At 50.6% G+C, this 24,264-nt stretch overlaps 1 protein-coding gene across 2 annotated transcripts in view; it reads left to right on the top strand.

Annotated features, from left to right (window-relative positions):
• The window catches only part of LOC140191052 (adhesion G protein-coupled receptor E3-like), an 87,658-nt gene that overhangs the window by 21,028 nt on the left and 42,366 nt on the right, over nucleotides 1–24,264 (top strand). For both annotated transcript variants that reach the window (XM_072248123.1, XM_072248124.1), the window contains exons 8-13: nucleotides 1,708–1,809; nucleotides 2,483–2,670; nucleotides 3,393–3,563; nucleotides 9,929–10,123; nucleotides 11,450–11,685; nucleotides 13,201–13,267. In XM_072248123.1, the coding sequence (XP_072104224.1) occupies nucleotides 1,708–1,809; nucleotides 2,483–2,670; nucleotides 3,393–3,563; nucleotides 9,929–10,123; nucleotides 11,450–11,685; nucleotides 13,201–13,267 (959 nt within the window). The remainder of the gene's footprint in view (nucleotides 1–1,707; nucleotides 1,810–2,482; nucleotides 2,671–3,392; nucleotides 3,564–9,928; nucleotides 10,124–11,449; nucleotides 11,686–13,200; nucleotides 13,268–24,264) is intronic.

Genomic DNA, 24,264 nt, shown 5'->3' with positions numbered 1-24,264 from the left:
AAGAAATCCTTATTTAATATTTCTGAAGGTTAAAAATCAACCAAGCTACAGGAAATGTGGAAGAAAGGAAAATACTGGAAGTAGTCGGCAGGTCAGGCAGCATCTGTGGAAAGAGAAACAGTTAACATTTCATGTTGAGGAGGTTAACCATTTCACATTCTATTGCTTCTGCCTGACCTGCTGAATTTACCAACATTTTCTGCTTTTATTTCTGATTTCATGAGGTTGCTTTGGAAGGCTGTGCTGAAGCATGCTGTGTCACTGATAGTGAGTGTCAGTTCTCATGTGTTGCACCTGTTATGACATCATCCCAGGAAGTCTGATAAAGAGATCACTGTCAGCCAGGTTTCCTGTTTCCCAGAACTCTGCAAAAATGATCAATGAAAGAGGCTGTTTCTTGCCTGAATATAGCCCAGTTCTTTCTGTTCTCCCTCTCACCGCTGTCTGTTGAGCACAGCATCTACGGTCCCATCCAGTGCAGAACTGAGGGGGTGCTGCACTGTCAGAGGTGCTTTATTTTGCATGTCATTTGCCATGTGGGTGGGAATACAAGAGACTATATCGTAAAAGACCAGGAGAATTATACTGACAGGATGTATCCCCCAAAATTCCCCCACATTATACAATGATTTATTGAACTTCTTTGTAACCTTACTGTCTGAAAAATTTCTGCTCCAAGGTTTCCATTAGAACTGTAGTATCATAGAAACATTGCTGTGCAGAAGGCTATTCTGCCCATTGAACCCATGCTAGGTCTCTACAGGGAAATTACAGTCTAGTCATCCTCTGTTTCTTGATTGCCCTGTAATTATTATCTCTCCGACACTCCATGTATTTTCCCATTTGAAAACTTAGGATGAAATGCTTCCACTTCCTATCCAAGCAGTGAGTTCCTTGACCACTCTCTGCGTGGAAATGGTTTCCCTCCTGGCACCCTGGGTTCAACAATAGTCACCTTTAAACCATTGTTTATTGGTTCTCCAACCTTCTTCAATGAAAGAGCTTTCCCTTCGTTAACTCTTCCCAAACCACTGTTAATCTTGAAGATCTTTTTTCAAATTATCTCTCAACCTTCCATGCTGCAGAAGAACAACGTCATGTTCTGTGGTCTGTCCATAGAACTGATGTTCTTTATCGACTGCATCTTCCTGTTCTATCTACTTTGCACTCCCTCAAGCATGGTAACTGAACACAAACTAGCTCAATCATCTTTTATAGAAGTTACATTTCAAAAATAACATCTAGAAAGCTGTTCTAAAGTCAAGAAATAGATTGAAGCCATGAAAAGCCAGTGTAGATTCTGTGCTTGTGGTATGGGAGCTGGAATCCTAACTACCTCTGGCAAAGAGGCAAGATCTCTGTCTGTATCATGGCTAACAAGTACTGGTAGCTATTCGATCTGAAGAACTAACACATTAAGCCAGAATCATCCTTTTACCTTCTTTTGATCAGAGCCACCAGCCAGTGAAAAACAGGTATGCATTTTTTTCTCACAGTTCTGTGGGTGCTGAGATTGATTTTCTTCTCTGGCTACATTAAGCTAATTCAACCCAAGAAAGCTCTGTCACAAATTATATCCATCAGATGGAATTCTCAGGAAGTCTGCAAAAGAGAAGTGTTGTTCAAAGAATTATCAGCAGAGGTAGGGAGCAAGTGAACTTCCATTTTGCTGCCGAATGCTTCAGATTACTTTATCTTTTCTCATAGTTCTTAAGGTCCAGGTGAGCACGAACCCATTGGTGAAATTAGAAGTGCAGAATAATTCCTTGGAGACTTACCAGAGAACCATTGCTGGAGAAAATAACACTGGTAAGTTTCCTGACCCTTTTCCATCCTTGTGTACACTGCAAAACAATGAGTTTGGCCAGAAACTTACAGACATACCGCAGGGGATGTTCTACCTTGCCCAAGTTCTTGCCTGTTGGTCCATTCTTCTGGTAGTACCAGTCTGTATGTCTCGCCATCAGAATACGTTGCTGCATTTGGTCTTATTGTGTAATACTCAGAGAAGGCAATTCAGTCTTGAGTAGAAGCCAAATGTAATTCAGAATGAATAGAGTGTGGCTCTGTGAATTCAACCTCAAGGTCCAACTCCTGCTATCAAACTTACTCAGCTTTCTAGTATTCTGAGAGACCTGTGTATGTGACTTGCAGATTTCATAGTGACTGAGATTTGCTAAATTCAGAATATCTGGTCATTATCTCTTTTCCAAGAAAGATACCATCTTCTGTCAGGAATGAGACAGATTGCCCCTTTCCTGGAAGAGTGTACCTCCATCAATGAAAATTAAATTGACACCATCCATGACAAAGTATCCACTTGATGATCTCTTAGTCCATTCCTATTTAGAGCCGACTTTAACTCTTAAAGGTTTACAACAAATGACTGGAATGGGTCGATTTTATGGTAACCTGCATTTATGTCCAGTTACTGGAGCATTTCAGGTAATGTTCACCAAAGGCTGATCTATTATCTCCACAGAGTTTCAGGCCATTTCCTTAATTGTCTTCAATGACTTGGGATCCCTACTGAGCCAAGAAATTAAAGACGGCCATCCATCTCAGAACTATGTCTCATTAAACTCCAAGGTGATAGCTGCCACCATCAGCAACAAAGCCGTCAGCTCTAATCTGACGGAAAAGTTCAATTTGACTCTGAAACTCAACCAGGTTTGTAGTTACGATCTGTGATGTTCCCCAATTGAAAATGAACTTTCCATTAAAATGCAAAATGGGAGGTTAGGTAGGTACTGAGCTTGGCTGTGTAACATTTCATGTCCGTTTGAACCGTTCCATGTCAGTTTTTGGAGGCTTCTGCAGTCAACATTTTTCAGGGAGAGTACACGGGGCTCTGAGAGAGGAACTGGAAATGGTAAAATGTTTAAAGACTGATGCTGAGACACATCAAAATCCCTTGCCACCACTTCTCAGGTCGTTGTGTAGTGGTGGTTATATATTGCAACTGTCATTTCACGGAAAGGAAAATCCACATCACTGTAGTGTTGGAATTATTACTCAACACCTGACGGGTTTTATGAGATATTGTAGAAAAAGCTTCATTCTCCATTTACGTTGACTACCCCTCCCAAAGCAGGTTTCATAGGGTAATGAAGAGGGAGCTTCACTCTGTTTTTAATCTGTGTCTCCTGTCCTGGGGATTTTTCATGGGATAGTGTTGTGTGATTTGTCGAAATAGTATTCCCTCTGTTGTGTTAAGTGTGGTTCTGTGATTCATTTCCTACCTGCAGAGATAATTCAGTTTGTGTATCTATGGGATTGCGACGTTCCTAACGATTTCTGCATTTGTACTGCTTGGGGACATGTGAATGTAAATCATGTTATTAAAAGGCTTTCAATGATGGCTAAAATCATTTGTTCTTATCTGGAAACAGAAAAAAGAAGTCGGGGAAGAGCTAAAATGTGTCTATTGGAGTAGTACCAAAGAGAACAGTGTCTGGTTATCTGATGGTTGTGAACGGATCCATTCTAATCAGACCCATGTAACCTGCCAGTGTAACCACCTGACAAGCTTTGCTGTTTTAATGGCTCCAGTGAAGACTAAGGTAAGAAATCATTCAATAGAAAAATCTGTAGTCAAATAAAAAGGGGTGAATGAAGAGATCAGAGTGAAAGAGACACGCGGCACACAAAACAGACCCTTCAGCCCACATTGTCCTTGCTGACCATCAGGAGTCATCTATATTAAGCAACACACAAAATTCTGGAGGTACTCAGCAGGCCAGGCAGCATCTATGGAAAAAAGTAAACAATCAGCTTTTTCCAGCCAAGACCCTTCGTCGGGACTGGAGAAAAACAATGAGATGAGGAGAAGTCAAAGTAAGAAGGTGGGGAAGGGGAGGAAGATATACAAGTTGGTAGGAGATAGGTGAAACTGAGAGAGAGGGTGGGGGAAGTAGAGAGCTGGGAAATTGTTTGACAAGGAGCTGGAGAAGCGGTATCTAATAGGAGAGGACAAAAGGCCATAGAAGAAAGGGAAGGGGTACAAACAGCAGAGGGAGGTGATGGGCAGGTAAGGAAATATGAGAGAGGGAAATGGGAATGGACAATAGTGAAGGAGAGGGAGTCAATTATCAGAAGTTCAAGAAATTGAACTCATTCAATCAGGTTGGAGGCTACCCAGACAGAATATAAGGTGTTGTTCCTCCAACTTGATTGTGCCCTCATCACGGCAGTAGAGGAGGCCATGGGCTGACATGTTGGAATGGGAATGGGAAGTAGAATATAATGGGTGGCCACTGGAAGATCACGTATTTTCTGGCAGATAGAGCGTAGGTACTTGGTGAAGTGGTCTCTCAATCTATGTTGGGTCTCACCGATATACAGGAGGCCGCAGCAGGAGTACCAGATACAGTAGGTGACCCCAAGAGACTGACAGGTGAAGTGTTGTCTCACCTGGAAGGAGTGTTTGGGGCGCAGAATGGTAGTGAGGGAGGAGGTTTAGGGGCTGGTGTGGCACTTGCTCTGCTTGCAAGGATAAATATCAGGAGGGAGATCAGTGGGGAGGGGATGAATGGACAAGGGAGTTGTGTGGGGAGCGATCCCTGTGGAAAACAGAAAGTGGGTGGGGGAGGACGCTGTGCTTGGCGGTGGGATCCTGTTGGAACTGGTAGAAGTTATGGAGAATTATGTACTGGATGCAGAGGTTGGTGGGGTTGCAGGTTAGGTCAAGAGAAACCCTATCACTGGTAGGGTGGCGGAAGGATGGGGTAAGAGCAGACGTGTGTGAAATGGAAGAGATGCAGTTGAGGGCGGCGTTGATGGTGGGGATAAGGGAAGCCCATTTCTTTGAAGAAGGTGGACATCTCCTTAGTTCAAGAATTAAAGCCTTATTCTGAGAGCAGATGCGGCGGAGGTGGAGGAATTGCGAGAAAGGGATGACATTTTTACAAGCAGCAGAGTGGGAGGAGGTATAGTCCAGGTAGCAGTGAGAATCAGTGGGTTTATAAAAGATATCAGTAGATAAGGTATCTCCAGAGATAGAGACAGAGAGTTCGAGAGAGGGGAGGGAGGTGTCAGGAATAGAATAGGGTGGAGGTTGGAGGCAAAGTTGATGAAGTTGACAAGTTCTGCACAGACTCTGGAAGCAGCAACAGTGCAGTCATCGTTGTAGCGTAGGAAAAGTTGGGAGTGATACCAGTGTAGGCTTGGAACATAGACTGTTCCATGTAGCGGATAAAAATGCTGGGTCCTGTGCAAGTGCCCGTGGCTACATCTTCTGTTTGAAGGAAGTAGGAGGAGCCCAAGGAGAAATTATTATTCTGCCAGATGGAGGAGAGTGGTGGTGGAGGGCAATTGATTGAGTGTGGTGCCATATAGAAACAGAGAGCTTTGGGGACGGAGGTGTATAGGGACTGGACATCCATAGTGAAAATAAGACGATCAGAGCCAGGGAACTTGAAATCATTGAAAAGATCAAGAGCGTATGACGTGTCATAGATATAGGTAGGAAGGGATTGTACTTGGGGTGGGTGGGGGGGAAAATAAAACTGAGTCAAGGAATCCAGATATAAGTTTGGTGAGACAGGAACAAGCAGAAACAATGGGTCTACCTTGACAGACAGGTTTGTGGATCTTGGGTAGGAGGTAGAAACAAGTGGTGCAGTGCAGTGCAAGGGAACTTGAGGTTGGTGACAGTGGATGGGAGATCCCCAGAGTCGATAAGGTGGGTGATGGTGTGGGAGACAAAGGCCTGGTGCTCCTTGGTGGGCTTGAGATTTGACTCTTGGCCTCAACAAATTAAAGGTCAGTCTGCCACACTGATGTATATTAAACCTTATTCTGTTGCTTTCTGTATGTTGGTGATACAAATCCTCCTCCAGATACAGCTGAAATATGGTGATTCACCTGCCTCTGCCACCCCCTCAATCTATTCCACCTGCTTTTAGACACTTCTGCTATGGTGCAAACTTTCTCAGTCATTATTCCATCCATGCTACTTATAATTTTGTGAAGCTCAGCCTCCTTGGCTCCAACGAAAACTAAATAACGTTGCCGTACAAGGTGGGAATGTGGTTAAGAAGGTATTTGGTGTGTTGGACTTAGTTAGTCGGGAGATAGTTTCCACCTTCAGGAATACGTTGACTCGTTCCTCCACACACCAGGTCCTCACCATTCACTCTGTAAGACCTACCCTTATTACAGATCCTCGAGGGACCACAGACACTGGACTGAGGAGCAACAAACAATCTGCTGGAGGAACTTAACGCGTCGAGCAGCGTCTGTAGGGGGGAAAGGAATTGTCAAAATTTCAGGTCCGAACCCTGTGTCAGGACTGAGGTGACATTCTGGTTCTGATTCAGGGTTTCAAACCAAAACACCAACAGTTCCTTTCCTCCCACAGACACTGCTCGACCCGCTGAGTTCCTCCAACAGATCAATTATTGCTCCGACCTTTATTAGACATGCCAAGGTTATGGTACGGTATCAGTTATGGGTGGCACTGTGGCGTTCCTACCTTTATTAATTGTGCCAGGGATATAGTACGGTATTAGATGTGAATGGCATGGTAACGTAGCGGTGAGTGCAATCGCTTTACAGCACCAGTGATCACCAGTCATGGGTTTGATCTTCATCACTGCCTGTAAAGGTTTTGTACATTCTCCCCATGAGTTTGGTTTCTTTCAGCTATTCGGGTTTCCTCCCACAATCCAAAGACATATAGTCTGCGCTCGAGTTAGTGAGTTGTGGGCATGATATATAGTGCCAATCCTCGGCCTGTGCTCGTTATTGATGGAAATCAATGCATTGCACTGATGTTTCAATGTACATGTGATAAATAAAGCCAATCTTGCTTTAAGTTTAGAGAGCAAGGGGTCAGAATCAGAGATCCCAGATTGGCATGATCTAGTAATCTATAGTGAAGGAACTACTGATAAGTGGTGGAGGGGTGTATTGATGGGTTGGATAAAGAGGAGAGGGTGGAGCCATATGTGGAACAGAATCACCAACACAGGACTGTAGGGGCTGGACATCCCATGAGTGTGAACTTGCAGTAACTCTGTCTAATGCTGTCCCTGGAGACTCTATCACAGTAACACTGTCTAATACTGTCCCTGGAGACTCTATCACAGTAACTGTGTCTAATACTGTCCCTGGAGATCCTATCACAGTAACTCTGTCCCTGGAGACTCGATCACAGTAACTCTGTCTAATACTGTCCCTGGTGACTCTATCACAGTAACTCTGTCCCTGGAGACTCTATCACAGTAACTCTGTCTAATGCTGTCCCTGGAGACTCTATCACAATAACTCTGTCCCTGGACACTCTGTCACAGTAACTCTGTCTGATGCTGTCCCTGGAGACTCTATCACAGTAACTCTGTCTGATGCTGTCCCTGGAGACTCTATCACAGTAACTCTGTCCCTGGAGACTCTATCACCGTAACTCTGTCCCTGGACACTCTATCACAGTAACTCTGTCTGATGCTGTCCCTGGAGACTCTATCACAGTAACTCTGTCCCTGGACACTCTGTCACAGTAACTCTGTCCCTGGAGACTCTATCACAGTGACTCTGTCCCTGGAGACTCTATCACAGTAACTCTGTCCCTGGAGACTCGATCACAGTAACTCTGTCTAATGCTGTCCCTGGAGACTCTATCACCGTAACTCTGTCCCTGGACACTCTATCACAGTAACTCTGTCTGATGCTGTCCTTGGAGACTCTATCACAGTAACTCTGTCCCTGGACACTCTGTCACAGTAACTCTGTCCCTGGAGACTCTATCACAGTGACTCTGTCCCTGGAGACACTATCACAGTAACTCTGTCCCTGGAGACTCGATCACAGTAACTCTGTCTAATACTGTCCCTGGTGACTCTATCACAGTAACTCTGTCCCTGGACACTCTATCAGAGTAACTCTGTCTAATGCTGTCCCTAGAGACTCTATCATAGTAGCTCTGTCTAATGCTGTCCCTGGAGACTCTATCACAGTAACTCTGTCTAATGCTGTCCCTGGAGACTCTATCACAGTAACTGTCCCTGAAGACTCTATCACAGTAACTCTGTCTAATGCTGTCCCTGGAGACTCTATCACAGTAACTCTGTCCCTGGAGACTCGATCACAGTAACTCTGTCTAATGCTGTCCCTGGAGACTCTATCACAGTAACTCTGTCCCTGGAGACTCTATCACCGTAACTCTGTCCCTGGACACTCTATCACAGTAACTCTGTCCCTGGAGACTCTATCACAGTGACTCTGTCCCTGGAGACTCTATCACAGTAACTCTGTCCCTGGAGACACTATCACAGTAACTCTGTCCCTGGAGACTCGATCACAGTAACTCTGTCTAATACTGTCCCTGGTGACTCTATCACAGTAACTCTGACCCTGGAGACTCTATCACAGTAACTCTGTCTGATGCTGTCCTTGGAGACTCTATCACAGTAACTCTGTCCCTGGACACTCTGTCACAGTAACTCTGTCCCTGGAGACTCTATCACAGTGACTCTGTCCCTGGAGACACTATCACAGTAACTCTGTCCCTGGAGACTCGATCACAGTAACTCTGTCTAATACTGTCCCTGGTGACTCTATCACAGTAACTCTGTCCCTGGACACTCTATCAGAGTAACTCTGTCTAATGCTGTCCCTAGAGACTCTATCATAGTAGCTCTGTCTAATGCTGTCCCTGGAGACTCTATCACAGTAACTCTGTCTAATGCTGTCCCTGGAGACTCTATCACAGTAACTGTCCCTGAAGACTCTATCACAGTAACTCTGTCTAATGCTGTCCCTGGAGACTCTATCACAGTAACTCTGTCCCTGGAGACTCGATCACAGTAACTCTGTCTAATGCTGTCCCTGGAGACTCTATCACAGTAACTCTGTCCCTGGAGACTCTATCACCGTAACTCTGTCCCTGGACACTCTATCACAGTAACTCTGTCCCTGGAGACTCTATCACAGTGACTCTGTCCCTGGAGACTCTATCACAGTAACTCTGTCCCTGGAGACACTATCACAGTAACTCTGTCCCTGGAGACTCGATCACAGTAACTCTGTCTAATACTGTCCCTGGTGACTCTATCACAGTAACTCTGACCCTGGAGACTCTATCACAGTAACTCTGTCCCTGGACACTCTATCAGAGTAACTCTGTCTAATGCTGTCCCTGGAGACTCTATCATAGTAGCTCTGTCTAATGCTGTCCCTGGAGACTCTATCACAGTAACTCTGTCCCTGGAGACTCTATCACAGTAACTCTGTCTAATGCTGTCCCTGGAGACTCTATCACAGTAACTGTCCCTGGAGACTCTATCACAGTAACTCTGTCTAATGCTGTCCCTGGAGACTCTATCACAGTAACTCTGTCTAATGCTGTCCCTGGAGACTCTATCACAGTAACTCTGTCCCTGGAGACTCGATCACAGTAACTCTGTCTAATGCTGTCCCTGGAGACTCTATCACAGTAACTCTGTCCCTGGAGACTCTATCACCGTAACTCTGTCCCTGGACACTCTATCACAGTAACTCTGTCTGATGCTGTCCCTGGAGACTCTATCACAGTAACTCTGTCCCTGGACACTCTATCACAGTGACTCTGTCCCTGGAGACTCTATCACAGTAACTCTGTCCCTGGAGACTCGATCACAGTAACTCTGTCTAATACTGTCCCTGGTGACTCTATCACAGTAACTCTGACCCTGGAGACTCTATCACAGTAACTCTGTCCCTGGACACTCTATCAGAGTAACTCTGTCTAATGCTGTCCCTGGAGACTCTATCACAGTAACTCTGTCCCTGGACACTCTATCAGAGTAACTCTGTCTAATGCTGTCCCTGGAGACTCTATCATAGTAGCTCTGTCTAATGCTGTCCCTGGAGACTCTATCACAGTAACTCTGTCCCTGGAGACTCTATCACAGTCGATTCCTGAACGTGGTTCTCCACTTTGTGCTTGCAGAATGACGACTGGCGCTTGGAGGTGATCACCTACATCGGCCTCATCATCTCCCTTTTCTGCCTCGCCGCCTCCATCGCCATATTTGTCAACTTCAAATCCATCCAGAATGCTAACACCAATCTTCACAAGCACCTGAGTATCACCCTCTTCCTGGCACAGTTCATCTTTCTGATCGGAATGCGGATTAAACAGCCGGTAAGAAAACCAAGTTACCAAAACCAAACTCTAATTCTCATAGAGTTTCTGAATGTGCAGTTGGTCAAATTCTGCAGCAAAGCCAGACTTAACGTGGGTGTAGTGGTATCTCAGCCCCTGCTCTCCCACCACTCTCCTCTGGTGTCCTCTCCTTCCGTTGGCTCATCGTGACCAGCGTGCCATCCCTTTAATCAGATCCTCATTGCAACGGTAGCCAAAGCCTCCGAGCATTGGAGACTCACCCCTACCCCACGGTCTTGTCACCACAGAATATTGCCCTTTCCCTCCCTCTGCCCTCCTGTCCAATGACCTCATGGGGCACTCCAAACCTCCTCATTCACATTCACCCTGGGGTGCAGTGGGTTAACCCTGTCACTGAGTTTCCCGGTCACTGGAGAATGGGTGACATCAGCACACTTTGCAGATCTGGAGCTGCAACAAGATATTTTGTAAAAAGTACCAAAGTTGTTCTCAGTTTATGGACTCACAAGAGTTTGTATCACTGGAGATCTGGGGCAAATCACAAAGGAGCTGGAGGAACAGAGGAGGTCAGGCAATGTGAAACGTCTAATGTCCGTGTCCCTTCATAGATACCTACTGACCCTTGGAGTTCCTCCATCTCCTCTGTTTACTATTCTACCTTTATGACTAAATTTCTGCTCATTAATAAGTTATTGTCAGTGTTTATCACCAATGTATCCTTTATAAGTTTGTGCATTATTTCTTCCATTGTGTATTCGTATGTTTGCGTACTTATTTGCTTCTGAGTGTCTGTTGTGTCTCTGTCTGTGTTTCTGTTTCTGTTCTAGGACAAAATATCTTGTTCCATTTGCTGAAGCAATATATTTTGTAAAGGTTACCCATGATCATCTATTTTTATGTCTGTATCTGTGTTTAATTGTAAGCTATTATATGTGTATATCTTCACTGTGTTTCTTAATAAGTTTAGACAATATTGCCTCCACTCTGTGGGTGTGCATGTTTGTGCATGTGTGCACACGTTTGTGTGTGTGTGTGTGTGTGTGTGTGTACGCACATGCATGTTTCTGTATATTTATTTGTTTCTGTGTCTCTGCACCAGTATCTCTGTTGTGTTTCTCTCTGTGTTCCTGTTCCAATGTCAGTCTGTTTCTGACTGTGTGTTTTTCACTGTGTCCATGTGAATGTCTTTAGCTGTGGTTATCTCTCTCTGTTTCTTTCCACTTGTGTGTAACCGTCTGTGTCTCTGACCCGTATCTGCATGTTCCTGCCTGCGTCCCTGTCTCTGACTGCCCTCTGCTTTTGCCCCGAGCTGCCCACTATCCACTGTGTTGCCTCTTTCTTTAGGTTGTGTGCGCCCTGATTGCCGGGTGTCTGCATTACCTCTTCCTTGCCGTCTTCGTCTGGATGTTCCTGGACAGTTTGCAGCTTTTCATCATGTCCAGAAACCTGACAGTCACCAATTACACTCGCACACATATCATCAAACGAAGATACCTGTACGTTTCTGCTTATGGTGTTCCTGCTGTGATAGTCATTATCTCAGCAGCAATATACCCTGGAGGCTATGGAACAGAAACCATGTGAGTATTAAATGATAAAGAAATGTGATAGAGTGATACAACTGACTGTGATGCAGAAAGAGGCTATTTGGTCCATCAGGTCCATGCTAGCTTCCTGTGGAGACCCCATCAGTCCCATTGGCCTCTCCTTATCTCCCTCTACCCCTGCATCTTATCCTCCCACACATGGCCATCAACTCCCCTTTGATGCTTTCTCCACCCACAACAAGGGGTAATTTACTGTCAATAACACACCGTTGGGATGTGGGATTAAACCGGAGCTCTAAGGGAAATCCTGACACGGTGATGGAGACAACATGCAAACTCCACTTGGACAACGACCAAGGTCAGGATTGACCCGGGTCCCTGGAGGCAGCGGCGCAGTTGACTGCACCACTGCCCTAACGCAGGACGTGATCTGAGTTCTGTACCAGCTCTGAGCAAAGCATTCAAGTTGTCTGACACCCTTCCCCATTCACCTCCCCAGCACTACCCATAATGGGTCTGAGTGTGCCCTCTCTGTGAGCAGCACAGTCCAGCTGACCACAGGGTGAAGCTTGAGGTTTTCTTCCGACCCCCAAGGGGTTTTTTGTAATTGTTTTTGAAGGGGTTTTGAAGCGAGGAAAAAAAAAAAGTTCACAAGTGGGGATAACACTCCTGGGGATTGGGGAAGGTTTGACTTCACCCAGTGGCAGATCCTGACTGAACTGATCTCAGCTTCCGTACCACTGAGAAGTCTGAGATGGTCCGTGTGAGCCACAGGAGAATCCTAGGAAGGCATGGAGGCAACAGGAGGAGACCATTTGTCCCCTCGAAGTGTCTACCATTTCCCTAGTCTAGGTCCACAGCTCTTTACGCCTTGATCCTTCAGATGTCCACCCACCTTGGCAATCTGTTGACCTGTGACCAAAGGAGAGCGATTGCTTTTAGAGCATTGCAAAGCAGATGCTGGCAGGTCAGCTAATGGCCAGCTTAACTTCCCTCAACTTCTGTTAGCATTGACCGTAATGAAAGATGCAATCAAGGCTTCAGTCAAAACACTAGCTACCTGATGCTGTCAGACTTGGTCACTATCAGTGGCAGTCTATGCATGTGGGACTGGGAGGGAGAGAGTGGTGGTGCTCCTTCCCATCTCTCTCAATTGCCCTGTGACTTCGCCCTCCCAGTTTTATGACAGAAGCCCAACTCTGGTGACAGAGTTGAGTTCCAGACAGAGCTGAAGGGGAGACACACAGCCACACTGCCACTGGTGTTGTCATTGGAGGAGATATCGGAGCAAGACCCGTCTATCATCTCGACGGACAGCACTGATCCCAACAAACTATTTTGAAGAGGAGCAAGGGCCGTTCTCCCTCACACTGAGGCCAACACTCACCCCATGGACAATACCATTGATGGTCAACTCCATAGTGCTATTATGGGATCTTGTCATGCAGAGATTGGCTGCTGCTTTCCTGCACTGTCGATCCGCTGACGTTCTCAATGTATTTCACAAACTGACTGCCACTCAGTGACGAAACTCTTCCATCCTCACAGCTGTTGGCTGAAGCACAAGTCGGGATTTAACTGGAGTTTCCAGGGCCCGGTCTGTTTCATGATTCTGGTAAGCTTCCTGTTTCTCTCTGCACTGCAGCCGTTCCAGACCAGGGTTCTCCAAAAGCTCAGTGGGGAAGGATCACAGTCAGGGGTGGTGCCTCTGCTGAGTGGCTATGTCCAGTGTCACAACCCCTCACGAATCACTCATGGACTGTGAGAAGCATCGGTGTTCTCTCAATGTTAATGCGTCTGACACTCAGTGTGGTCGGCACATTTGATAACTGAAGAAATATCAGAGAACCTGCCCCTCAGGTGTGTGTGTCAATTGCACCTCTGACCTGGGCATGGAATTCCGGCATGGCGTCCCCAGCTCTCGGATACCACTGACTTATCGTGTTGGTGAAGGGTAAACAATTCCCATTTCATCCCTGTCCTGGGTTTCCGAGTCGTGCCAATGCACCTGGACCCTGTGGAAAATCCAGTCCGCCTCGGTTAAAGCGAAATAACGCTGGAATAGGTTTGGATTTTCCAAAATATATGAATGGATAAAGTAATAAGGGTGGGGATAGGGGCAAACATGGGGAATGAGCAGAATTTTACACAAGGAAATAAAGAGGGTCACGGGGAAACTACAGTGTGGTGAAGAGAAATTGTGAAGGGGCAACAAGAGATGAAGGGAGTGGGAAGGGAAACTTCAGTGTAGAATTTGGAGGATCCATTCTGTTTTCCCCATGAATCTTGTCCCTTTCTCCCTCTCTCCTTCCCTCTCTCTCTCTCCCTACCTCCCTCTCCCCCCTCACACTCCCACTCCCTCACTCTACCACTCTCTCTCTCTCACCCTCTCCCTCTTTCCCTCTGTCCCTCCCCCACTCTCTCACTCCCACTCTCCCTCTCCCTCTCTCAAATCTCTCCCTCTTTCCCTCTCTCTTACTCCCACTCTCACTCCTTCTCCCCTTCTCATCTCTCCCTCTTTCCCCCACTCTCTCAATCTCCCTTTCCCACTCTCCCTCCCTCTCAATCCCTCTCTCTTTCTAACTCTCTCCCTCCCTCTCTCTCCCTCTGTCTCTCACCCTCAATCTCTCTCCCTCTCCCTCTCTCCCTCTCTGTCCCACACCATCAATCTCAATCTCCCTCTCCACCTCTGTCTCTCACCCTCAATCTCTCTCACTCTCCCTCTCCCCCTCTGTCTCTCACCCTCAATTTCTCTCCCTCTCCCTCTCACCCTCTGTTTCTCACCCTCAATCTCTCTCACTCTCCCTCTCTCCGCCTCTGTCCCTCACCCCTCAATCTCACTCTCCCTCTCCCCCTCTGTCTCTCACCCTCAATCTCTCTCACTCTCCCTCTATTCCCCTCTGTCCCTCACCCTCAATCTCTCCCACTCTCCCTCTGTCCCTCACCCTCAATCTCTCTCACTCCCCCCTCTGTCCATCACCCTCAATCTCTCTCCCTCTCCCTCTCTCCCTCACCCTCAATCTCTCTCACTCTCCCTCTGTCCCTCACCCTCAATCTCTCTCACACTCCCTCTGTCCCCCTTTGTCCCTCACCCTCAATCTCTCTCACTCTCCCTCTCTCCCCCTCTGTCCCCCACCCTCAATCTCTCTCACTCTCCTTCTCTCCTCCTCTGTCCTTCACGCTCAATCTCTCCCATTCTCCCTCTCTCCTCCTCTGTCCCTCACTCTCAATCTCACTCTCCTCTCCCCCTCTGTCTCTCACCCTCAATCTCTCTCACTCTCCCTCTATTCCCCTCTGTCCCTCACCCTCAATCTCTCCCACTCTCCCTCTGTCCCTCACCCTCAATCTCTCTCACTCCCCCCTCTGTCCATCACCCTCAATCTCTCTCCCTCTCCCTCACTCCCTCACCCTCAATCTCTCTCACTCTCCCTCTGTCCCTCACCCTCAATCTCTCTCACACTCCCTCTGTCCCCCTTTGTCCCTCACCCTCAATCTCTCTCACTCTCCCTCTCTCCCCCTCTGTCCCCCACCCTCAATCTCTCTCACTCTCCTTCTCTCCTCCTCTGTCCTTCACGCTCAATCTCTCCCATTCTCCCTCTCTCCTCCTCTGTCCCTCACTCTCAATCTCACTCTCCCTCTCCCCTCTGTCTCTCACCCTCAATCTCTCTCACTCTCCCTCTCTCCCCCTCTGTTTCTCATCCTCAATCTCTCTCACTCTCACTCTCTCCCCCTCAGTCCCTCACCCTCAATTTCTCTCCCTCTCCTCTCCCCCTCTGTCCCTCACCCTCAATCTCTATCACTCTCACTCTCTCCCCCTCTGTCCCTCACCCTCAATCTCTCTCACACTCCCTCTCTCCCTCTGTCCCTCACCCTCAATCTCTCTCACTCTCCCTCTCCCCCTCTGTCCCTCACCCTCAATCTCATTCTCACTCTCCCCCCTCTGTCTCTCACCCTCAATCTCACTCACTCTCCCTCTCTCCCACTCTGTCCTTCAATCTCAATCTCTCCCACTCTCCCTCTCTCCCCCTCTGTCCCTCACCCTCAATCTCTCTCACTCTCCCTCTCTCCCCTCTGTTCCTCACCCTCAATCTCTCGCACTCTCCCTCTCTCCCTCTGTCCCTCACCCTCAAAGTCTCCCACTCTCCCTCTCTCCCCCTCTGTCCCTCACACCCAATCTCTCCCAATCTCCCCCTCTGTACCTCACCCTCAAACTCACTCACTCTCCCTCTCTTCCACTCTGTCCCTCACCCTCAATCTCTCTCACACTCCCTCTCTGTCCCTCACCCTCAATCTCTCTCACACTCCCTCTCCCCCTTTGTCCCTCACCCTCAATCTCTCTTACTCTCCCTCTGTCCCTCACCCTCAATCTCTCTCACTCTCCCTCTCCCCCTCTGTCCCTCACCCTCAATCTCATTCTCACTCTCCCCCCTCTGTCTCTCACCCTCAATCTCTCTCACTCTCCCTCTCTCCCCCTCTGTCCTTCAATCTCAATCTCTCCCACTCTCCCTCTCTCCCCCTCTGTCCCTCATCCTCAATCTCTCTCACTCTCCCTCTCTCCCCCTCTGTTCCTCACCCTCAGTCTCTCGCACTCTCCCTCTCTCCCTCTGTCCCTCACTCTCAAAGTCTCCCACTCTCCCTCTCTCCCCCTCTGTCCTTCACCCTCAATCTCTCTCACTCTCCCTCTCTCCCCCACCGTCCCTCACCCTCAATCTTTCTCACTCTCCCTCTCTACCCCTCTGTCCCTCACCCTCAATCTCTCTCACTCTCACTCTCTCTTCCCGTCTGTCTCTCACCATCAATCTCTCTCACTCTCCCTCTCTCCCCCTCTGTCCCTCACCCCCAATCTCTCCCAATATCCCTCTCTCCCCCTCTGTACCTCACCCTCAAACTCTCTCACTCTCCCTCTCTTCCCCTCTGTCCCTCACCCTCAATCTCTCTCACTCTCCCTCTCTGTCCCTCACCCTCAATCTCTCTCACACTCCCTCTCTCTCCCCCTCTGTCCCTCACCCTCAATCTCTCTCACTCTCCCTCTGTCCCTCACCCTCAATCTCTCTCACTCTACCTCTGTCCCTCACCCTCAATCTCTCTCACTCTCCCTCTCTCCCCCTTTGTCCCTCACCCTCAATCTCTCTTACTCTCCCTCTGTCCTTCACCCTCAATCTCTCTCACTCTCCCTCTGTCCCTCACCCTCAATCTCTCCCAGTCTCCCTCTCTCCCTCTGTCATTCACCCTCAATCTCTCTTACTCTCACTCTCTCTTCTGCTCTGTCCCTCACCCTCAATCTCTCTCACACTCCCTCTGTCCCTCACCTTCAATCTCTCTCACTCTACCTCTGTCCCTCACCCTCAATCTCTCTCACTCTCCCTCTGTCCCTCACCCTCAATCTCTCTCACTCTCCCTCTCTCCCCCTCTGTCCCTCACCCTCAATCTCACTCTCCCTCTCCCCCTCTGTCCCTCACCCTCAATCTCTCTCACTCTCCCTCTGTCCCTCACCCTCAATCTCTCTCACTCTCCCTCTGTCCATCACCCTCAACCTCTCTCACTCTCCCTCTCTCCCTCTGTCCCTCACCCTCAATCTCTCTCACACTCCCTCTCTCCCCCCTCTGTCCCTCACCCTCAATCTCTCTCACTCTCCCTCTTCCCCTCTGTCCCTCACCCTCAATCTCTCTCACTCTCCCTCTCTCCCCTTCTGTCCCTCACCTCAATCTCTCTCACTCTCCCTCTCTCCCCCTCTGTCCCTCACCCCCAATCTCTCTCACTCTCCCTCTCTCCCCCTCTGTACCTCACCCTCAATCTCTCTCACTCTCCCTCTCTCTCCCTCTATCCCTCACCCTCAATCTCTCTCACTCTCCCTCTCTCCGACTCTGTCCCTCACCTCAATCTCTCCCACTCTCCCTCTCTCCCCTCCGTCCCTCACTCTCAATCTCTCTCCCTCTCCCTCTCTCCCCCTGTGTCCCACAATCTCTCTCACTCTCCCTCTGTCCCTCACCCTCAATCTCTCTCACTCTCCCTCTCTCCCCCTCTGTCCCTCACCCTCAATCTCACTCTCCCTCTCCCCCTCTGTCCCTCACCCTCAATCTCTCTCACTCTCCCTCTGTCCCTCAACCTCAATCTCTCTCACTCTCCCTCTGTCCATCACACTCAATCTCTCTCACTCTCCCTCTCTCCCTCTGTCCCTCACCCTCAATCTCTCTCTCTCCCCCTCTGTCCCCCACCCTCAATCTCTCCCACTCTCCCTCTCTCCCCGCCTGTCCCTCACCCTCAATCTCACTCTCTCTCTCCCCCTCTGTCTCTCACCCTCAATCTCTCCCACTCTCCCTCTCTCCCCCTCTGTCCCTCACCCTCAATCTCACTCTCCCTCTCTCCCTCTGTCCCTCACCCTCAATCTCTCTCACGCTCCCTCTATCCCTCACCCTCAATCTCACTCTCACTCTCCCCCTCTGTCTCTCACCCTCAATCTCTCTCCCTCTCCCTCTCTCCCCCTCTGTCCTTCACCCTCAATCTCTCCCACTCTCCTCTCTCCCCCTCTGTCCCTCACCCTCAATCTCTCCCACTCTCCCTCTCTCCCCCTCTGTCCGTCACCCTCAATCTCACTCTCCCTATCCCCCTCTGTCTCTCACCCACAATCTCTCGCACTCTCCCTCTCTCCCCCTCTGTCCCTCACCTTCAATCTCACTCTCCCTCTCCCCCTCTGTCCCTCACCCTCAATCACTCCCACTCTCCCTCACTCCCCCTCTGTCTCTCATCCTCAATCTCTCTCACTCTCGCTCTCTCCCACTCTGTCCCTCACCCTCAATCTCTCGCACTCTCCCTCTCTCCCTCTGTCCCTCACCCTCAGAGTCTCCCACTCTCCCTCTCTCCCCCTCTGTCCGTCACCCTCAATCTCACTCTCCCTCTCCCCCTCTCCCCCTCTGTCTCTCACACTCAATCTCTCTCCCTCTCCCTCTCTCTGCCTGTCCCTCACCCTCAATCTCTCTCATTCTCCCTCTCTCCCTCTGTCCCTCACCCTCAATCTCTCTCACTCTCCCTCTCCCCCCCTCTGTCCCTCACCTTCGATCTCACTCTCCCTCTCCCCCTCTGTCCCACAGCCACAATCTCTCCCACTCTCCCTCTCTCCCCCTCTGTCCCTCACCCTCAATCTCTCGCACTCTCCCTCTCTCCCTCTGTTCCTCACCCTCAAAGTCTCCCACTCTCCCTCTCTCCCCCTCTGTCCCTCACCCTCAATCTCACTCTCCCTCTCCCCCTCTGTCTCTCACCCTCAATCTCTCTCACACTCCCTCTCTCCCCCTCTGTCTCTCACCCTCAATCTCTCCCCTTCTGTCCCTCACCCTCAATTTCTCTCCCTCTCCCTCTCTACCCCTCTGTCCCTCACCCTCAATCTCTATCACTCTCCCTCTCTCCGCCCCCTCTGTCCCCTCACCCTCAATCTCTCGCACTCTCCCTCTCTCCCTCTGTTCCTCACCCTCAAAGTCTCCCACTCTCCCTCTCTCCCCCTCTGTCCCTCACCCTCAATCTCACTCTCCCTCTCCCCCTCTGTCTCTCACCCTCAATCTCTCTCACACTCCCTCTCTCCCCCTCTGTCTCTCACCCTCAATCTCTCCCCTTCTGTCCCTCACCCTCAATTTCTCTCCCTCTCCCTCTCTACCCCTCTGTCCCTCACCCTCAATCTCTATCACTCTCCCTCTCTCCCTCTGTCCCTCACCCCCAATCTCTCTCACTCTCCCTCTCCCCCTCTATCCCTCACCCTCAATCTCACTCTCTCCCCCTCTGTCTCTCACCCTCAATCTCTCTCACTCTCCCTATCCCCCTCTGTCCCTCACCCTCAATCTCTCTCACTCTCCCTCTCCCCCTCTGTCCCACCCTCAATCTCTCCTCTCTCTCACTCTCTCCCTCTGTCCCTCACCCTCAATCTCTCTCACTCTACCTCTGTCCCTCACCCTCAATCTCTCTTACTCTCCCTCTGTCCCTCACCCTCAATCTCTCTCACTCTCCCTCTCCCCCTCTGTCCCTCACCCTCAATCTCATTCTCACGCTCCCCCTCTGTCTCTCACCCTCAATCTCTCTCACTCTCCCTCTCTCCCCCTCTGTCCTTCAATCTCAATCTCTCCCACTCTCCCTCTCTCCCCCTCTGTCCCTCACCCTCAATCTCTCTCACTCTCCCTCTCTCCCCCTCTGTTCCTCACCCTCAATCTCTCGCACTCTCCCTCTCTCCCTCTGTCCCTCACCCTCAAAGTCTCCCACTCTCCCTCTCTCCCCCTCTGTCCTTCACCCTCAATCTCTCTCACTCTCCCTCTCTCCCCCTCTGTCCCTCACCCTCAATCTCTCTCACTCTCCCTCTGTCCCTCACCCTCAATCTCTCTCACTCTACCTCTGTCCCTCACCCTCAATCTCTCTCACTCTCCCTCTCTCCCCCTTTGTCCCTCACCCTCAATCTCTCTTACTCTCCCTCTGTCCCCTCACCCTCAATCTCTCTCACTCTCCCTCTGTCCCTCACCCTCAATCTCTCCCAGTCTCCCTCTCTCCCTCTGTCATTCACCCTCAATCTCTCTTACTCTCACTCTCTCTTCTGCTCTGTCCCTCACCCTCAATCTCTCTCACTCTCCCTCTCTCTCCCTCTGTCCCTCACCTCAATCTCTCTCACTCTCCCTCTCTCCCCTTCTGTCCCTCACCCTCAATCTCTCTCATTCTCCTCTCTCTCCCTCTGTCCCTCACCCTCAATCTCTCTCACTCTCCCTCTCTCTCTCACCCTCAATCTCTCTCACTCTCCCTCTGTCCCTCACCCTCAATCTCTCTCACTCTACCTCTGACCCTCACCCTCAATCTCTCTCACTCTCCCTCTCTCCGCCTCTGTCCCTCACCCTCAATCTCACTCTCCCTCTCCCCCTCTGTCCCTCACCCTCAATCTCTCTCACTCTCCCTCTGTCCCTCAACCTCAATCTCTCTCACTCTCCCTCTGTCCATCACACTCAATCTCTCTCACTCTCCCTCTCTCCCTCTGTCCCTCACCTTCAATCTCTCTCTCTCTCTCCCCTCTGTCCCCACCTCAATCTCCCCTCAAATCTCTCCCACTCTCCCTCTCTCCCCGCTGTCCCTCACCCTCAATCTCACTCTCTCTCTCCCCCTCTGTCTCTCACCCTCAATCTCTCCCACTCTCCCTCTCTCCCCCTCTGTCCCTCACCCTCAATCTCACTCTCCCTCTCTCCCTCTGTCCCTCACCCTCAATCTCTCTCACGCTCCCTCTCCCCCTCTATCCCTCACCCTCAATCTCACTCTCACTCTCCCCCTCTGTCTCTCACCCTCAATCTCTCTCCCTCTCCCTCTCTCCCCCTCTGTCCCTCACCCTCAATCTCTCCCACTCTCCCTCTCTCCCCCTCTGTCCCTCACCCTCAATCTCTCCCACTCTCCCTCTCTCCCCCTCTGTCTGTCACCCTCAATCTCACTCTCCCTATCCCCCTCTGTCTCTCACCCTCAATCTCTCGCACTCTCCCTATCTCCCCCTCTGTCCCTCACCTTCAATCTCACTCTCCCTCTCCCCCTCTGTCCCTCACCCTCAATCTCTCCCACTCTCCCCTCACTCCCCCTCTGTCTCTCATCCTCAATCTCTCTCACTCTCGCTCTCTCCCACTCTGTCCCTCACCCTCAATCTCTCGCACTCTCCCTCTCTCCCTCTGTCCCTCACCCTCAGAGTCTCCCACTCTCCCTCTCTCCCCCTCTGTCCGTCACCCTCAATCTCACTCTCCCTCTCCCCCTCTCCCCCTCTGTCTCTCACACTCAATCTCTCTCACTCTCACTCTCTCCACCTTTGTCCCTCACCCTCAACTCTCTCCCTCTCCCTCTCTCCGCCTGTCCCTCACCCTCAATCTCTCTCATTCTCCCTCTCTCCCTCTGTCCCTCACCCTCAATCTCTCTCACTCTCCCTCTCCCCCCCTCTGTCCCTCACCTTCGATCTCACTCTCCCTCTCCCCCTCTGTCCCACAGCCACAATCTCTCCCACTCTCCCTCTCTCCCCCTCTGTCCCTCACCCTCAATCTCTCGCACTCTCCCTCTCTCCCTCTGTTCCTCACCCTCAAAGTCTCCCACTCTCCCTCTCTCCCCCTCTGTCCCTCACCCTCAATCTCACTCTCCCTCTCCCCCTCTGTCTCTCATCCTCAACCTCTCTCACACTCCCTCTCTCCCCCTCTGTCTCTCACCCTCAATCTCTCCCCTTCTGTCCCTCACCCTCAATTTCTCTCCCTCTCCCTCTCTACCCCTCTGTCCCTCACCCTCAATCTCTATCACTCTCCCTCTCTCCCCCTCTGTCCCTCACCCTCAATCTCTCTCACTCTCCTTCTCTCCCTCTGTCCCTCACCCTCAATCTCTCTCACTCTCCCTCTCCCCCTCTATCCCTCACCCTCAATCTCACTCTCTCCCCCTCTGTCTCTCACCCTCAATCTCTCTCACTCTCCCTATCCCCCTCTGTCCCTCACCCTCAATCTCTCTCACTCTCCCTCTCCCCCTCTGTCCCTCACCCTCAATCTCTCTCACTCTCCCTCTCTGTCCCTCACCCACAATCTCTCTCACACTCCCCTCTCTCTCCTCCTCTGTCCCTCACCCTCAATCTCTCTCACTCTCCCTCTGTCTCTCACCCTCAATCTCTCTCACTCTACCTCTGTCCCTCACCCTCAATCTCTCTCACTCTCCCTCTCTCCCCCTTTGTCACTCACCCTCAATCTCTCTTACTCTCTCTCTGTCCCTCACCCTCAATCTCTCTCACTCTCCCTCTGTCCCTCACCCTCAATCTCTCCCAGTCTCCCTCTCTCCCTCTGTCATTCACCCTCAATCTCTCTTACTCTCACTCTCTCTTCTGCTCTGTCCCTCATCCTCAATCTCTCTCACTCTCCCTCTCTCTCCCTCTGTCCCTCACCTCAATCTCTCTCACTCTCCCTCTCTCCCCCTCTGTCCCTCACCCTCAATCTCTCTCACTCTCCCTCTCTCTCCCTCTGTCCCTCACCCTCAATCTCTCTCACTCTCCCTCTCTCTCTCACCCTCAATCTCTCTCACTCTCCCTCTGTCCCTCACCCTCAATCTCTCTCACTCTACCTCTGTCCCTCACCCTCAATCTCTCTCACTCTCCCTCTGTCCCTCACCCTCAATCTCTCTCACTCTCTCTCTCTCCCCCTCTGTCCCTCACCCTGAATCTCACTCTCCCTCTCCCCCTCTGTCCCTCACCCTCAATCTCTCTCACTCTCCCTCTGTCCCTCACCCTCAATCTCTCTCACTCTCCCTCTGTCCATCACCCCTCAATCTCTCTCACTCTCCCTCTCTCCCTCTGTCCCTCACCCTCAATCTCTCTCACTCTCCCTCTCTACCCCTCTGTCCCTCACCCTCAATCTCTCCCACTCTCCCTCTATCCCTCTGTCCTTCACCCTCAATCTCTCTCACTCTCACTCTCTCTTCCCCTCTGTCCCTCACCCTCAATCTCTCTCACTCTCCCTCTCTCCCCCTCTGTCCCTCACCTCAATCTCTCTCACTCTCCCTCTCTCCCCCTCTGTACCTCACCCTCAATCTCTCTCACTCTCCTCTCTCTCCCCTCTATCCCTCACCCACAATCTCTCTCACTCTCCCTCTCTCCGACTCTGTCCCTCACCTCAATCTCTCCCACTCTCCCTCTCTCCCCTCTGTCCCTCACTCTCAATCTCTCTCCCTCTCCCTCTCTCCCCCTGTGTCCCACAATCTCTCTCACTCTCCCTCTGTCCCTCACCCTCAATCTCTCTCACTCTCCCTCTCTCCCCCTCTGTCCCTCACCCTCAATCTCACTCTCCCTCTCCCCCTCTGTCCCTCACCCTCAATCTCTCTCACTCTCCCTCTGTCCCTCAACCTCAATCTCTCTCACTCTCCCTCTGTCCATCACACTCAATCTCTCTCACTCTCCCTCTCTCCCTCTGTCCCTCACCCTCAATATCTCTCTCTCCCCCTCTGTCCCCCACCCTCAATCTCTCCCACTCTCCCTCTCTCCCCGCCTGTCCCTCACCCTCCTCACTCTCTCTCTCCCCCTCTGTCTCTCACCCTCAATCTCTCCCACTCTCCCTCTCTCCCCCTCTGTCCCTCACCCTCAATCTCACTCTCCCTCTCTCCCTCTGTCCCTCACCCTCAATCTCTCTCACGCTCCCTCTCCCCCTCTATCCCTCACCGTCAATCTCACTCTCACTCTCCCCCTCTGTCTCTCACCCTCAATCTCTCTCCCTCTCCCTCTCTCCCCCTCTGTCCCTCACCCTCAATCTCTCCCACTCTCCCTCTCTCCCCCTCTGTCCCTCACCCTCAATCTCTCCACTCTCCCTCTCTCCCCCTCTGTCCGTCACCCTCAATCTCACTCTCCCTATCCCCCTCTGTCTCTCACCCTCAATCTCTCGCACTCTCCCTCTCTCCCCCTCTGTCCCTCACCTTCAATCTCACTCTCCCACTCCCCCCTCTGTCCCTCACCCTCAATCTCTCCCACTCTCCTCACTCCCCCTCTGTCTCTCATCCTCAATCTCTCTCACTCTCGCTCTCTCCCACTCTTTCCCTCACCCTCAATCTCTCGCACTCTCCCTCTCTCCCTCTGTCCCTCACCCTCAAAGTCTCCCACTCTCCCTC

Source organism: Mobula birostris, chromosome 32, assembly GCF_030028105.1.
Source record: "Mobula birostris isolate sMobBir1 chromosome 32, sMobBir1.hap1, whole genome shotgun sequence".
NCBI classification, from domain to species: Eukaryota; Metazoa; Chordata; class Chondrichthyes; order Myliobatiformes; family Myliobatidae; genus Mobula; species Mobula birostris.
Note: the sequence above shows the minus strand (reverse complement) of the source record. Positions and strands in the feature narration are given on the sequence as shown.